At 48.5% G+C, this 14,473-nt stretch overlaps 2 protein-coding genes across 2 annotated transcripts; both read right to left on the reverse strand.

Annotated features, from left to right (window-relative positions):
• Positions 1-1,393: 1,393 nt before the first annotated feature.
• Positions 1,394-10,243, reverse strand: LOC122201274. Its single transcript, XM_042907170.1, has 3 exons — positions 9,404-10,243; positions 7,094-7,227; positions 1,394-1,497 (listed from the first exon to the last, which is right to left on the reverse strand). Exons 1-3 carry the CDS (start codon positions 9,772-9,774, stop codon positions 1,394-1,396), a joined length of 609 nt encoding a protein of 202 aa, XP_042763104.1. The 5' UTR covers positions 9,775-10,243.
• A 1,038-nt stretch (positions 10,244-11,281) lies between these two features.
• Positions 11,282-13,327, reverse strand: CD1H11orf91 (chromosome D1 C11orf91 homolog). The gene is made up of 2 exons (XM_042906881.1): positions 12,782-13,327; positions 11,282-11,538 (listed from the first exon to the last, which is right to left on the reverse strand). The coding sequence occupies exons 1-2, from the start codon at positions 13,245-13,247 to the stop codon at positions 11,453-11,455; spliced, it is 552 nt and encodes a 183-aa protein (XP_042762815.1). The 5' UTR covers positions 13,248-13,327; the 3' UTR covers positions 11,282-11,452.
• Between the last annotated feature and the right edge of the window lie 1,146 nt (positions 13,328-14,473).

A 14,473-nucleotide genomic window follows, 5' to 3' on the forward strand; every position in this document is an offset into this window, starting at 1 on the left:
AAAATGTTCCCAACTCTGGAACTGCCCACAAAAGCCAGCCTCATGTGGAGCTGTATTTTGCTGTTGCTGTTGTCACTGTTTACATTTCAGAGGCAATACAAGCACTTGTACTTGTGCTTTCACTCAGGGTGGAAAACCTAGGCTGGCGATTCCCACCAACCACATTAGATACACATGAGGCAAAGATAAGTACTGAACAGGAACTTGGACTCTAGCTGTTGTCACTTTATGCTTTGCTTTCTGATTAACTTCGTACATCTTTGGCCTGTGCAGGAACAGAGTGTTCATATGCTGGTAGAATTTTTTTATTTTAAAATAAAAGGCATAAGCTTTCATTCCCCCAAACCTGCCTACTTTCTCATTCTATTTCCTCTATATGGTGAGATGGAATCCCCTTCACAATCCAACTGCACAGTGAGTTATCGGACAAGAGCACCTATTGTGGTCTCAGAAGCCATCCCAGCCTGAGGCATGAGCTCCTTGGCCAAAAAGAACTCACCCCTGGCCATCCAGTCAACACACCCATGACTGTGATCTTGGAGCCAATGACTTCCCAGGGCACCCAGGGCAGAATAAGCCAATGTCTTGTCATATGCCCTTCTCAGAGCATAAAGAAGTCCCATCCAGGTCAGTGGCTCCCAAGGAGTCCAGGATGACATTGGTATGGGACACAAACTTCCAAGACCACCTACCTTTCCCTGCCTTTGCTAGTCCCAGCAATCATGATGTCTGCCTTACGTTCAGCCCTATTTGTGTGTTGTATCAATGCCCTGCCCTCTGATGTACGCTGATTGAACAGGAGACCCTTCTGACCCAGGAGCCACAAATTCATAGGCTGACCAGCCACAAGAAATGTAGCTCAGCACATGGGGCCAAGCCAACTGGATTCTCTCTGTAGGAAATACCAAGACACGGAGTCTATTAGCAACAGATGCTGAAACTCAATGGTCAAGCCTCAGAGGCCATGATGGGCTATATTCAGAGCAAAGGTCTAAGAAAACAGAATATTGAGTAAGAAGTAGCCTTGAGGCCAAGGAGACTTAGAATATAGGTAAGTAAAACTATCTCCTGTAACAAAAATAGACAAACGAAAACCAACTCTGAGTGTTTTGGAGGAGTCCCTGTGTCCTAATGGAGAGCCACAACCCGGGGGCTTTTGTGGCTCCATTCAGACTCAGCTTGGACAGTAACTGCATGTTGTTTCTCACTGGAGCCTAGTCTGAAGCTCTCTGCAAGTACTCAGAAGTACTTAGAGACTGAAGAAGCAACTTTTACCCCTCTCTCTGCCCCTCTGTAAAGAGGGCTCACATGTGCACAAAAAACACTCCCAAAGCCACTGTCTTGCTGCGGTGATGGGGACTAAACCTGGAGCCTCCACAAAATTTTATGGTGCTCACTCACCATTGCAGAGAATAGGGCCAGTGTGCCCAGGAACGGAGGGGTTCCCTCTGCCTCCATTTTCTTTTTCTTCCCTCCTGGACCCTGGCTGCTCTGAACCTTCAGGACAAATGAAATGATCAAATATAGGGAAGTGCCATTCATCCCAGGAATGGCAGACAGACACAGACGCAGGGAGCTGGAAAAGACACATGGCAATCCCAGCCTTTCCCTACTGCGGTCCCATCAGAAAAAGGAGAGCAAACTTATTCCAAAGGATGATCTCTAGACTTCTGTGAGTCACTGTCACGCATCCAATTCATGAGCTCTGCTGGCCACTGAAAACTGGAAAGAATGCACCTAAGGAAGGGTGTGGAACCACATAATGGAAACATTAGTGAGGGAGTGGTCAACGGTCAATTACCTGTAAAATGTACACAGACGGTTAGCAAGAAACATAATTGCTTGGAGTCTCTCTATGATGTCTTGGAGGTGTGGTTGTGGCAAAATACTGGTTTGCACAGTTGGGCGCTTCATTTTAACCTTTCAGTGTTCCTGTTTTCACATAAACATATAACTCATATTTAAAGAGAGTCCATCTGACTCCTTAGAACTGAAATAAAGTTTTATTAGCCTAACAGTTTCACCACCAACCCCTCCTCCAAACCAAAGAATTCTAGCAAACTCTTGAAGGTAAAGGCCCTCCAGGTTACCTGGTCTCTAAATGGGCTATATGAGCTTGCTCTGGACTCTGATGGACTTTCACTGAACATATAAAAGAGTTTGCATTTGCCCCTGGTGCCAACTCCATCACAGTTGGTAGCTACAGCCTTTGGGAGACCCAAAGGGCCTGTGGAGGCCACACCTCTTGAGGCCATATCTCTAGTGACACCAACACAACCTAATGAAAAATCAGGCTACCACCCAGATAGATGTCTTGCCCACAGGATATTTGGAAACAGTTGGATTTGGGGCACAGAGTCTACAAGTAAGCCAGATGTTGGATTAGATTATTCCTGCTTCACCTTACGCTGCTAGGATTTGTGATGGCAAAGTCAAAAGCTATTTGCATCCTCCTGGAGAAGACCCATTTTCTAGATTAAAATTGGTAATGTTAAAAGAAAGGGCCTGGAAAGTCTTAAGACTGAAAACACAGAGCTGCCAAATTGTATGAATTGCTTCATATATTCATATCCAGGTGCTTTGGAAACTAAGAGTTTACTTCTCCTTAAGATTTTGTCACCAAAACTGGTAGGTCCTATACTAGCCTTCGGTGTTTGGGGGACCAATTCCTTAGAATGGGCCCAGGTAAGAGAACCAAAGACTAGGACCAGAAATCAGATGCCACACCTGAGCAGAAATGAGGGCTGAAGAAAGGCTCCAGGGCTGCCTTTCTGCCAGGACCATGCATTATGGGCACGGTTTTATCCTATGGATCATTAATCTTTCATCTCATTGGAACTATACAGGAAGCACTGATAGAACCTTCCACATAGCCATCCAGCCAGCTCTTCATTGGCTGAGCAAACATTTCCTAAGTACCTACTCTGCAGCAGACTCCACGCTAAGTGATGAGGATTCAACAGTGAACAGGACACAGCGCTGCCCCTCGCAGAACTTACGATCAGGAAAGATTGATCCTTGAGACACAGAGCCCAACGTGTGAAGGACCACCTTTCATTCAGTGCATTTTCCAGCTTGTAAGAGGCAGATGAAATAAAAAACAAATGCATCCAAATGAAAACCAAAGTCCCCTTCCTTCTGGAAACATTTAGGTTTAGAAAGGACAGAGTCTACAGTTGCATCTTCTAATGATGTTACACAGTTTTCCTTATCAGTGATCTTTAACTAGGGAGGAGGATGCCCACAATATCTCCTTGGGGACAGAGAGCAAATTGCCATCTTCCAAGAATCAACAAATGTTATAAACCCAAATTTCAGAGCTGTCAAATGAAATCAGGCACCCAAATTGTAAGAAAAGGAATAACCGATTTGGGGACAATCCAATCCAATTGGGAACAATTGGACCGATTGGGGACAATTGCAATCCAAATGAAAATTTCAGGAACCGCATATTTTACAAATGAAACCACAGTACACCGAATACTTTCATTTTACATTGTTCATACCAATAAAGTGCCATTCAGAATGCACTGGGTTATTAATGAATGGGTTTTGGTTTTTATTCAGCCTCTGAAATATAGCGCTCAATGGAGCAAATCTAGGTGAATCAGGTAGAGCTTTGCAAGGATACCATTTCTTTGCTGCATTTGTCTGTTGAGCTTAGTTGAAATTGAGTTTGTTTTTTTCTTGGCAAAATTTGCATTTGAAATAAAGCACGTTGTCTTAGTGATAATTTTCTTTCCAAGGTGTTAGAGGCGATTCTGCTCACATCTTGTCTTTTCTGTCACTTAAAATTAATTTCTCCATTCCCCATAAGAAAAAGATTTTAACAAGCATTTACAAATTCTCAGAATATTAGAAATCGCCGTGTGATGAAAGGATGTATCTTTTTTCTGAAATTATACAATCCCAGACTTACTGAGTTGGAAGAGAATTTAGTGGGGAAATTATCTGGCTCTGTACCCTGCAATCAATACAGGATAAACCTCATACCTTGTATACATGATGTTGGCTTACCTGGCCAAAGATTAAGCAGAATTAGGGCTTCAGCAAGGCAGGTACTCAAAATGAGGGGGAGGGAAATGAATGGGAGGTTGGGGGGAAGATGGAGAATGTTAAAATATCATTTGATATTTAGGGCAAAAAAAGTAATGTAGTCGCCATGGGGTGGAAGTGGGGGAATTGTCTTCATTTTAAGCTACATATGGAGTAAGAGGACACTAAAATCTTTTTTAAAGGTTTTACTGTAGCTCTGAATCTATGCCATGACCATTGTTACCACATGGGTATAGGGATCCCCATTTTAGGATTTGCAATCATTCAGACCTGGATTTGAACCTCACTTTTACCTCATTCTAGTTACTTTGGACAAGTCATGTCCCCTCTTTGAGCCTTATCTGTGAAATGAAGAGAAGATCTAGTTTATGATGTGACTATAGAGCTGAAAGGAGAAAGTGCCTGGCTTATACCTGCATGACACCCTACGAGCATGATGGATTATTATTTATTTATATACCTCTGTCTAGATCTGAGCTGTCCAACACAGTAGCCAGTAACCCATGTGGCTATTTAAACTGAAATATAATGGGGCACCTGGGTGGCTCAGTTGGTTGAATGTCCGACTCTTGATTTTAGGTCAGGTCATGATCCCAGGGTCATCGGATCGAGCCCCTCATTGGACTCAGCACTGAGCATGGAGCCTGCTTAAGATTCTCTCTCTCCTTCTACCCCTCTCCCCGGCTCATTCTCTCTCTAAAATAAAATAATAAAAAATAAAATATACAGAAATATAATAATTAGAATGAAATAAAATTTAAAATCCAGTTCCTCGATTGCATTAGCCACATGTCAAGTCTCAACAGCCACATGTGGCTAGTGGCTTCTCTATTAAACAGCACAGACTCAGAACATTTCTATCATTGCAGAAAGTTCTATTAGACAGCATAGGTCTAGACCATCCATCCATTCATGGATAACAATAATAACAGATAATAGATAGACAACAGCCAAGAGATAAATATCTGTATTTATATATATTTATGTTTGTTTATTTATATGTAAGTAGAGAGAGAGATATGTACTTACTTAGGGACTGTTGTCTATCTGCCTATTTATTTATTATTGTCATCCATTAATGGTTGGATGGTGTGTGTATATATATATATATATATATATATATATGACTAATAGGAACTAGGTAGATAAATGACAGGAGGGAGGAATAACTAGGAATACACTGTAGATGATGCTACAGACTGACTTGTGCCACCCCCCCCGGCCCCCCCATCGCCCCAAACCTGTATGTTAATCCCCGATGTGCTGGTATATGGAGAGGGAGACTTTGGGAGGTAATTATATTTGGATGAGATCATGAGGGTGGGGTCCCCAAGATAGGATCAGTGTGCTTATAAGAAGGGGACGAGACACCAGAACTCTCTCTGCCATGTAAGGACACAGCAAGAAGGCAGCCAACTGCAAGCCAGGACGAGAGCTCTCACCAGGAACAAGAACTGGCCTGCACCTTGGGCTTGGGCTTACCAGCCTACAGAACTGTGAGAAGTAAACATCTCTTGCTTAAGCCCCACAGTCTGCAGAATTTGGGTATAGCAGCCCCGGCAGACCAACACAGACAATAAGTGTTAATGAGTTTTCAGTCTAGCTTCTTCTATTCATGTGAACCGGACTTTTCACCTTGCAACTGGTTCTGAAAAGAGATCCCCCCACCCCCACCCCACATGAGTAAAATGTGCCTCTCAGCAGGCAGCCGCCTGCAGCGTCTCAGAAAGGCCCCCGGCCTGCACCTGTGTTTATTTTTGCAGTGAATGGCCGAATGTCTCCTCCTCCTCACAGGTTTCGAAACTAGATTTTTTCCTGTATACTAATGAACAAGCTGATACATGTCAGCTCTGGATGCGAGAGGACTAGAAAGCAAAGGGGGGTGGGGGCGGGGGGGGGGGGGGGGGTCTTTTCCCTCCCACTTCTAAGTTCGGGCTGCCACCTAGTGGGTCCCACCATGAGAGAAACAAGAGGGTTTTGTGTTAAGGACCAGAAACCCGGGTGCAAAATGTGCCCAGCAAACCCTACCAAGCAAAATGGTGGTGTCAGGTCGTGAGCTGAGCGCTTTACACACGTTATCTCACTTCATTTGAAACAACCCCAAGCAGGGGGTATTATCACGCACGTTTTCCAGATGAGAAAAGAGGCTCAAAGTGAAGAACCTGCTTCATTGGAAGAATGCTTGGATGAATAAATGAACAAAGGAGTAAAATGAATGCAGGCTTAATTTATATGCAGTGTTCAGAGTTACAGAACCAGCTGCATTCAGATCAACTCTGAGATGAGATTAATAATCCTCGGTGAGTCTGTGAATGGACAGATGGAATCGCTGATACTGATTGATTCCTCCCTCCAGAGGAATCCTCCTTCCGGACCCTGCTGACTGTGTGACCTTCGCCGCTCTGGCTCCCCTCTCCCCCAGCTTGTGACATAACTCCTAGGAACTGGGACTAGGAAACCGTTTGCTGTGGGTTGCGAATAGGAAGCCCAGTGTGGCTGTGTGAGTCACTGAGGAGTTACTTTACGAGGAGGGCGAGGCAGGAATGTGGAGGAAGAGATAAGAGGCCACGCACCAATCAGCATGAGGCCCATGAGGGACATGTGGTGTCTTTGAACGCAGCTTGTCCCCCCACTCTGAGTGCTGGAGGGGGCTGCCGTCACAGGAGCCTGGCCACCCCTCCCTCCCCAACATGGACAGAGATGGACTTGGAGCCGGGGTGGAGCCCCAACCACATTTCCTCTCTGAGGATGGAAAGTTTCAGTGCAGCCCTCCACTGGCAGCACCGCGTTCCTTTCCTTCTAGAGACCTGGATGCCTCCTTTCTTAACATTTCTCTCATGTTAGTTTCTATTGCTTGCAACCAGAGAACCTCCCTGTCAGCCCCTCTTGTTACTTAAGCTAGTTAGAGCCACTCTGTTCCCCCCACACCCCCTACCCCACAACCAAAAGAAACCCTGAGATAGGTGGATTCTCAGCTCAGGGATTCATTTTTCGGGTTCCCCTCTAGTTCTGTTTCCTCCAGGCGCTGCGCACGCACCTTCTGTGTGAGCTGACTCCCTGGTGTGGAAGGTGAAGGCGCCGGGTGGTGGGTGGCCACAGCCCTCCCTCAGAGGACCCACCTGCAGAGAGGCTGAGCCCTTGGCTTGTCCACTGTGGGCGATGGGGTGCTGCCTGGAAGAAATGTGGTAGGCCCTCTCAAGAAAAAAGACTCACCTTCCTCCCAACTGGGGGCAGCTTCACATCTGTCACCTTATTTCTTGACCCCCACCAACCATCCTGTGAGAGCAACGTCTCCATTTTACAGATGAGGAAACAGGTTCAGAGGGGTTGGGTGACTTTCTCAAGGCCACAGATCTGGTTGGCGACAAAATCAAGACACTGTTGAAAAGGCGGGTGTGCCAGGAGGCACCCATGTTCACTTCCCGCGAAAACGTTAAAGCGGTGATAGGCTCTCTCTTCCTTCTCTTCCTAGAAGTCAGGCTCCTGCGGGCCCAGATCCTGCCTGACTCCTTTGGCTGTAGAGTGGGGAACAAATCACTTGCATAAAGAAGTGGGAGGTTTTCCCATTACACTTAAATTTTGTATTTCCCTCAGGACTAACAGATCTGTGATGAAGGGGGTGCGGTATATACAGCTGGTTTCATGTTCAATAAAGTTCCATGTTCTATCTTGCTCAAAACAGTTACCACTGGAGAGGAGGGACTTCAGTCCCCCACCTGCAGGGTATTTTACCTCTAGATTCCCTGTGCCCTAATTACCAGAAAGTAGAAGTCACTAATCTGATTGACCAGAGTCCAGAACATTCCTTGGGCCCCATGTTACCAGAGGGTAGGCTTACGAGATCTTAGGTCAGCACATACGTGCTCCATGAAAGCCTATTTATTTCAGGGTACAGCCTTTGTGGCCAGGCCTGACCAGGAGCTTCTTTCCTGCCTCTGTCATGTTTACAACGGAGTGGGCCAATCAGGCCAGAGGAAGAAGGAAGCCTCGTTTATACCTTCAGCCCAACTTCAAATGCTTCAGAGCAGCTTTCTCTTTATTTAGCTCAGTTATGAACAAAGTGGTACTTCTGTTTCGTATCTGGTGGTGTGCTAGTAAATGTTCAACAACCAACACTTTGGGGGAGTGGAGATGGGTAGGAACAAACCTGATTTCTACATTCACCAGTTTCCACGGTGTAAAAACTCTCATGATGGCCAATATCAAAATACCAACATGACATTATCAGGAAGTAATGCACATTATTACACCATTATATAGTATTTCCACCAACTATAGTGGTGCAAATAGACATAGCCTGAAGAACATAGCTAGTTGTAAAATGTAGCAAAATAATTAGGAAGTGATGGATTTTGAATCTCTATTAAACTTAGTTGTAAATATAGTTTGTGAGTTGAAACAGTTTAATTTTTTTAATGTTCATTTCTTTATTTTGCGAGAGACAGAATCCCAAGCAGGCTCTGCACTGTCAGCATAGTACCCGACACGGGGCTCGATCTCAAGAACCATGAGATCATGACCTGACTGGAAATCAAGAGCTGGACGCTTAACCGCCTGAGCCACCCAGGCGCCCTGATGCAGTTTACTTTTTAATAACGGATGTCTTTAACAACCAGCTTACAAAATTCCTGAATTTTAACAATTGGCTCTCACAAGCTTTTCAAGCTGGCTCCGGCACGCCACCGCCTTCATCTATTATTCCTTGCATATGCTGTCCTCTCAATCAGGACTCCTGTCCGTTTCATCTGCCAATATCCTCTTCTTTGGCGAGCGGTCTCTTCCATTCCATTTTATTCTGGAGGAGCCTCTCTTCCCTCACTTATAAAACACGCCAAGTGTCGTGCCTACTCCACAAGGCGATGGTGAGGATTGAATTGTTCATGTCAATTGTCTCTCTCTGCTAGGCACATGGTATGCAATTAATAAATAGGTGGCCAATCTTATGAGCGTGATGGGGAAGGAGGTGAGTGGTTAGGGGTCCTCAGGGGGCGAGAGCTACTGGGATGGGGGAGGGGATGGGAAACAGGCCCCCACTAGATACATTGCCCTTGGTTTTCCCCACCCTCTCATTAAAATTCTCCAGCCCTTCTCACTGGCTTTGCCAGCCTGAATTTTTCCAGGGTGAACAAGGGAGCTTCTCCAGCAACAACCGGCTTGGGGCAATAGAAATCTGCCTTCTTCCCGGGGGAGGGGAGTAGGGCCTGGAATCCCTGCCCAGGGTTAAGAGGACTCCTACCGGTGGATCAGAGCTTACAAACTGCGGGACCCACCAGCCTTTGTTCGGCTGCAACTGCGTTTTCGAAACATTTGAATTCGCTGTTAAGATTTAGAAGCCAGGAACTTTCACCTGACATGGTGCTCAGCTCTTGCCTGGGCAACACGCGGCTGGAACTCGGGATCGGCTGCCCGGCACGCACCGCGGCTGGCTTGTCTCCACGGGGCTCCCTGCACGCTCTTCCACGGTTCCCAGCTGGGCCTTGCAGGCATGCGCATTTGCGTCCTCAGACACTTGGTCACTGCTGGAACATTTGGGCCTGTGTATGCAACTTCCTGGCTCCTACCAGCCATTTCCCCATCTCCCGGCATCTGCATCCTCACACCACAGACGGGACCTGGTGTGATTCCCGATGAACCATCTCTGCTCCACGTACAGAAATAGGTCCCACCTATCTGTCCACTCCAGGCACAATTCCAGCAATTCCTCGTCTCCTCCATCATCACTTTTTCTCCCTCCCGACCACAGGCAGTCACTTCTCCCGTCTTTATAAAGAAAGCCTTCTCCACTCCGCTTGCCCTGCCAGTTTCTGCTCTAGTTCTCTGCTCTCCATGGCAGCTAACGACCTCGGAAGAGTCTCCTCTACCTATGGTCTCCAATTCATCTCCCCCGCTTCTCTCTTAAACCAACTCGAGTCGGGCGTTAAACCCCTATCACTCAACGGAAACTGCTCTTGACAAGATCACCAACACTAAATCCTTGTTGCCAAGTCCAAGAGTGAATCTCAGGCTCAGGGCTATTGGTCAAGAGCTGGCCACGCCCCCTCCTCGACACTTCCTTCACTTGATTCTAAGATGCCTTTCTTTGCGCAAAGCCCAAACGTCACAAATATTTGGCTATGTTCCACAGTGGCTGCAGGCATAGTGGGGGCACAAGGAAATCCAGATGCCAAGCATCAAAATGTTACACTCGATGAAGACTTGTTTCCTAAAATATTCTTTATTTGTGGGCTTGTGTCGCTGAGCTCTCGCTCCTCCTTGCCTTAAGACAGCACCTGGCCTCACGGGTGGTGCCACAAGCCATAGACACCTCTGCCCTAGCAGGGGGGAAAGGACAGGTGGGGCGGGGCCACACTGTGCTGCACCATCACTTCTTGCTTAGTTGGATTATTATGACAGCCTTCTTCCTGCTTTCCCTGCTTCTTTCCTTAGTCTACTCTTACAAGCACAAGTCAGACACTATCACTTGGCTGAAAAACCTCTAACTACTGCATCCTCCACTGGGAGTAAAACCAGAGTCATTGCCATGGCTGCAAAGTCCCATGTGGAAGGACCCTCTGCACTCAACCCTACCATGCTCCCTTCAGTCCTCCTGCTCCAGCCATCTGGGCTCTTTGCTGACCCTAAAACATCCCAGTATGCCCCCAGCCTCAGCCTTTGCACTGGCCCTTGTGCCTGGAACATTCCCCCACGTGCCACATGGCTATCACCCTCAACTTCCTTCACACCTTATTTAAATGTTACCTCTTCTAGAAACCTTATTTGAAATGCCACCCTGTTTTCTTCTGACCCTCCTGACCAACCTTGCCCTACTATTTTTGTTTCCCCCTTAGCAGGTTATCTGTGATACCATATTATGATATTTATTGTCTGTGTCTCCCCAACTCCCAATCCCAAGAGTCTAGGAGGGTACCTGGTACATAATAAGCACGTGAATTTCTAGGAAGGATCATGGCTTTGATCAGATCATCAAAGAGTGTTGTGGTCCAAAAGCTATCCAACAAAACACTTCCCAGGACTAAAGCTGTTTGAAAACCAACTATCTGTTCCAGTCCTCAAAGAGCCTTTCTGAGTAGGGGCACCACAACCAAATATATATTGCCCTTGGCTTTCCCAATTCCCTCCACTGGGAGGTGTTGGGGGGGGGGTCCCCTGAATGCCAGCTGGGCAGCAGCTTCCAGACCCTGTGAGAGAGCTCCCCCAGCAGCAGCACAGAGAGCAGACAAACCAAGAGATTTACCACACAAGTGGGCACTGTATATGGAGTACATGCTGGGAGCAATGGGAACAGCAGTAAATACAGAACAGAAAATAATGATCTTTGACACGACAACAAATGGGACACATTATCTAAGCACTAACACCTAAGGAGGCAGCTGCCCTAGCTCTGGGATGCAGATCCTCAGGAGAGAGAGGCTGACTTCTTTCCAGGCTGCCTTGTCTTCAGTCCTTGTAACTTTTCATCTTTCAGTGCCTTCAAGAATTTATCTGCAGGAGAGCAAAACAAACATGGCTGTAGTAAAGATAAGGGCTCTTCTAACACTTCCAAAGTAAGCTTCTAGGACGCAATTGTGTGCTCCCTGCATGAACCCAGAACCCAACATGGGTAGGAAAAAACCCCTAACAGCCAAAACATGTTTAAGTGGAGCAAATGTAGTAAAGAGGTCCAAGACTCAGCCTGTTTTCTAGGGATTTTTTCCGTGCCTTTGGGGAAGAGGACCTTACAGGGTGCCTGACGAGTTGGGGACCATTCTCATGGCCACATTAACCTAAACATTTAGGTTATTTCATACTCCCCTTCCGTGTGTGGCAGGGGAGCCAACTTAACCTGTGTGGTTGTTTATAATAGCGGGGATAGTCCTTCTAGAACAATCTTCCCTCCTCCAGTGTTGAACTGCAAGCCTTAGCCGGAACACGTGATAGAAAGACAGTCTGCAGAACAGCCTATGGCTAATGAATATTCTACAGTGTGAGAGGTCCTTGTGCCGAGTAGAATCAAATTTAACTTTACCCTTCAAGGAGAACAATCAGTCAGCTTGCATGCTAGAGGAATCCTGCCCACATCAGAGCACACCTGGTCTGCCCTCGTCCAGAGCCCTAAGACTTTAGATGTAACATCTAGAGTCCAAAACCCTGGTGAGAGGACTACCAGAGCCAGGGCTAGGGTTCACAGGGAGGTTACCTTCCAGCATTAAGAAGTGGAGGGCCCCAGAGGCCCTCAGTGAACTGTCCTTGGGCTTTCTGGGTCTTGCACAATTCCCACCTCTACTTACGGACACTCCAACTGCTATTCGCTTCCCCCTCCTCACATGGAGGACCACAGTTGGAGGTAAACACTAAAGCTCAGGTCTCTGAAGGAAGGGGTTTGTGTGTGGCGGGTGATGGTAATATTACTACCACAGGGGACGGGACAGTCATGGTGCAGGGGGTGTCAAGTGCAGGATGGGGTGGTGGTGGATGGAGGTTTGGAGGCTGAGAGTCCAGATTACCAAAAGGGCTCAGGATGGAGGGAGGGTGAAGTTTGGGACAAGAGTGTTCACGAAATCCTGACAGTGATGAGGGAGGGCGTCGGTTGAAATCCAGGAGGAGTGAATCTGGGTGCTGGGGGCGGGGATTGTCGATCTGGGATCTGGACTGAAGTCTTAGCCGGTGGCCACATTGCCGGGGAGGGGATTTGGGAGGCATGGAGCCAAGGGGGTGCGAGTCAAGGCCGGCCAAGGAGGTCACGCACAGCGCTGGGAGTCGAAGCCGTCCCCAGTGATGGTGAGTAGCTCCAGCTCCTTAATCCGGATCTCCAGCTCGCATAACTCCTCGGGGTGGGAGGCGGAGGCGAGCCGGGGAGTCGAGGGGCAGGGAGCAAGGGGCGAGGCAGCCACCTCGGGCCCTGGCGGTGGCGAGTAGAAGAAGCGCAGAGGCTCGTAGGGTATGGAGGCCAGGCCGGAAGGCCAGGGCGGGGGCCAGGGGCGCTCGCCCGGGGGCCCCAGGCCGGGTGGCGGCGGCAGGGGCGCCTGAGGGAGGGACCGTCCCCCCGGCGCCGCCCCGCCAGGTTTCAGCGGCACGAAAAGCTTCTTCCAGATGTTGAAGTCGCTGAGCGGAGACGAGGAGACGCCGCGATCGTAGAGGGACGGGAAGTAGAGGGGCGGAGCAGGACGCTGGCTCATGGTGGGGCTCTGGCCGCCTCGCCGCCCCTTCGGCATCTTTTGAATGGGAGGCTGCGTAGGAGGAACCCCGCGCCTGGAGACGCGCGCCCCAACCCCGAGTCTTCAGGTTCTGAGGTTCCACAGGCCACGCCCCGGCGGAGCGCGGCCCCACCCCTTCGACCAGCCCCGCCCCCGAATAGGCGGGGTTCTGCGGGCCGGCTGGCCACGCCCCAGAACGTGCCCCTCCCACTGAGGACTGGCCTCGTCCCTGGAGCAGGAGTGGGTTGACTAGCAGCGGTGACCGGCAGGCGCGCCTTAATCCGCCGCCCTACCGCCCCCGGGTTTCCGCTGCGCCCCGCGGCCACCACACGCCAGCCAATTTTTTCGCCCCCTCCGGTCCCGCCCCTCGACTCTTCCCACTGCCCCTACGTTCCGCAAACCTGGCTTTGCCGCTATTGCGGCCCTGGCTCCAGCTCCCATCTCACATGTCATCAGAAACTCAGACAAAAACAGGAAGCAGGGAGCTGGCCAGAACTGCAAGAGAATACATTTTTCAGTCTTCTCCTTTCATAGGGAAAAAAATAATATTTCCTAGAAACCTGCCCGCTGCGACAGCAGACTTCCCTTACCACCCTCTCTGCAAAGTATCTGGGGAAATGAGTTGACATCTATCCTACGGGAGGCAAAGGAGAAGATGGTTGACTGGGAATGGCTGTTAAAACCAACCGATGTTTCTGCCAAACTTCCCAGGGTTGTGGAAGATTCTGGAAAAGGGGACTCTGGTATGGACTTGTAATAGAGTGGCAGTAGGTCTTCAATGAAATGCAGTTTAGTTCTTTTCCAGACACATTACCAGGCGCTAACAGGAAGCAAACTGCCCATAGGAAATCCCACCTCAAATAGCTCACTCTCTTTAAGAGTGACCTGTAGGGGCGCCTGGGTGGCTCAGTCGCTTGAGCGTTCGACTTCGGGTCAGGTCACGATTTTGCGGTCCGTGAATTCGAGCCCCGCGTCCGGCTCTGAGCCGATGGCTCAGAGCCTGGAGCCTGTTTCCGATCTGTGTCTCCCTCTCTCTCTGCCCCTCCCCCGTTCATGCTCTGTCTCTCTCTGTCTCAAAAATAAAATAAAATGTTAAAAAAAAAAATTAAAAAGAGTGACCTGTAGGGGTGGCTGAGTGGGTTAAGTGCCTGACTTCAGCTCAGGTCATTATCTCACGGTTCTTGAGTTCGAGTCCGTGTCAGGGTCTGTGCTGACAGTTCAGAGCCTGGAGCCTGCGTGGGATT

Source organism: Panthera leo, chromosome D1, assembly GCF_018350215.1.
Source record: "Panthera leo isolate Ple1 chromosome D1, P.leo_Ple1_pat1.1, whole genome shotgun sequence".
Lineage (NCBI taxonomy): Eukaryota > Metazoa > Chordata > Mammalia > Carnivora > Felidae > Panthera > Panthera leo.

What these genes read in the sequence shown, in the direction of transcription:
- LOC122201274 (XM_042907170.1), bottom strand. Translation starts at nt 9,774, where the DNA reads ATGATGGAGGAGACGAGGAATTGCTGGAATTGTGCCTGGAGTGGACAG. An exon ending in AGAGCTGAGCACCATGTCAG is followed by an intron (nt 7,228 to 9,403) that starts GTGAAAGTTCCT and finishes CATTTCTTCCAG; the next exon opens with GCAGCACCCCATCGCCCACA. An exon ending in GGAGTCAGCTCACACAGAAG is followed by an intron (nt 1,498 to 7,093) that starts GTGCGTGCGCAG and finishes TTTGTCCTGAAG; the next exon opens with GTTCAGAGCAGCCAGGGTCC.
- CD1H11orf91 (XM_042906881.1), bottom strand. Translation starts at nt 13,247, where the DNA reads ATGCCGAAGGGGCGGCGAGGCGGCCAGAGCCCCACCATGAGCCAGCGT. An exon ending in CGGCTTCGACTCCCAGCGCT is followed by an intron (nt 11,539 to 12,781) that starts GTGCGTGACCTC and finishes GCTCTCCTGCAG; the next exon opens with ATAAATTCTTGAAGGCACTG.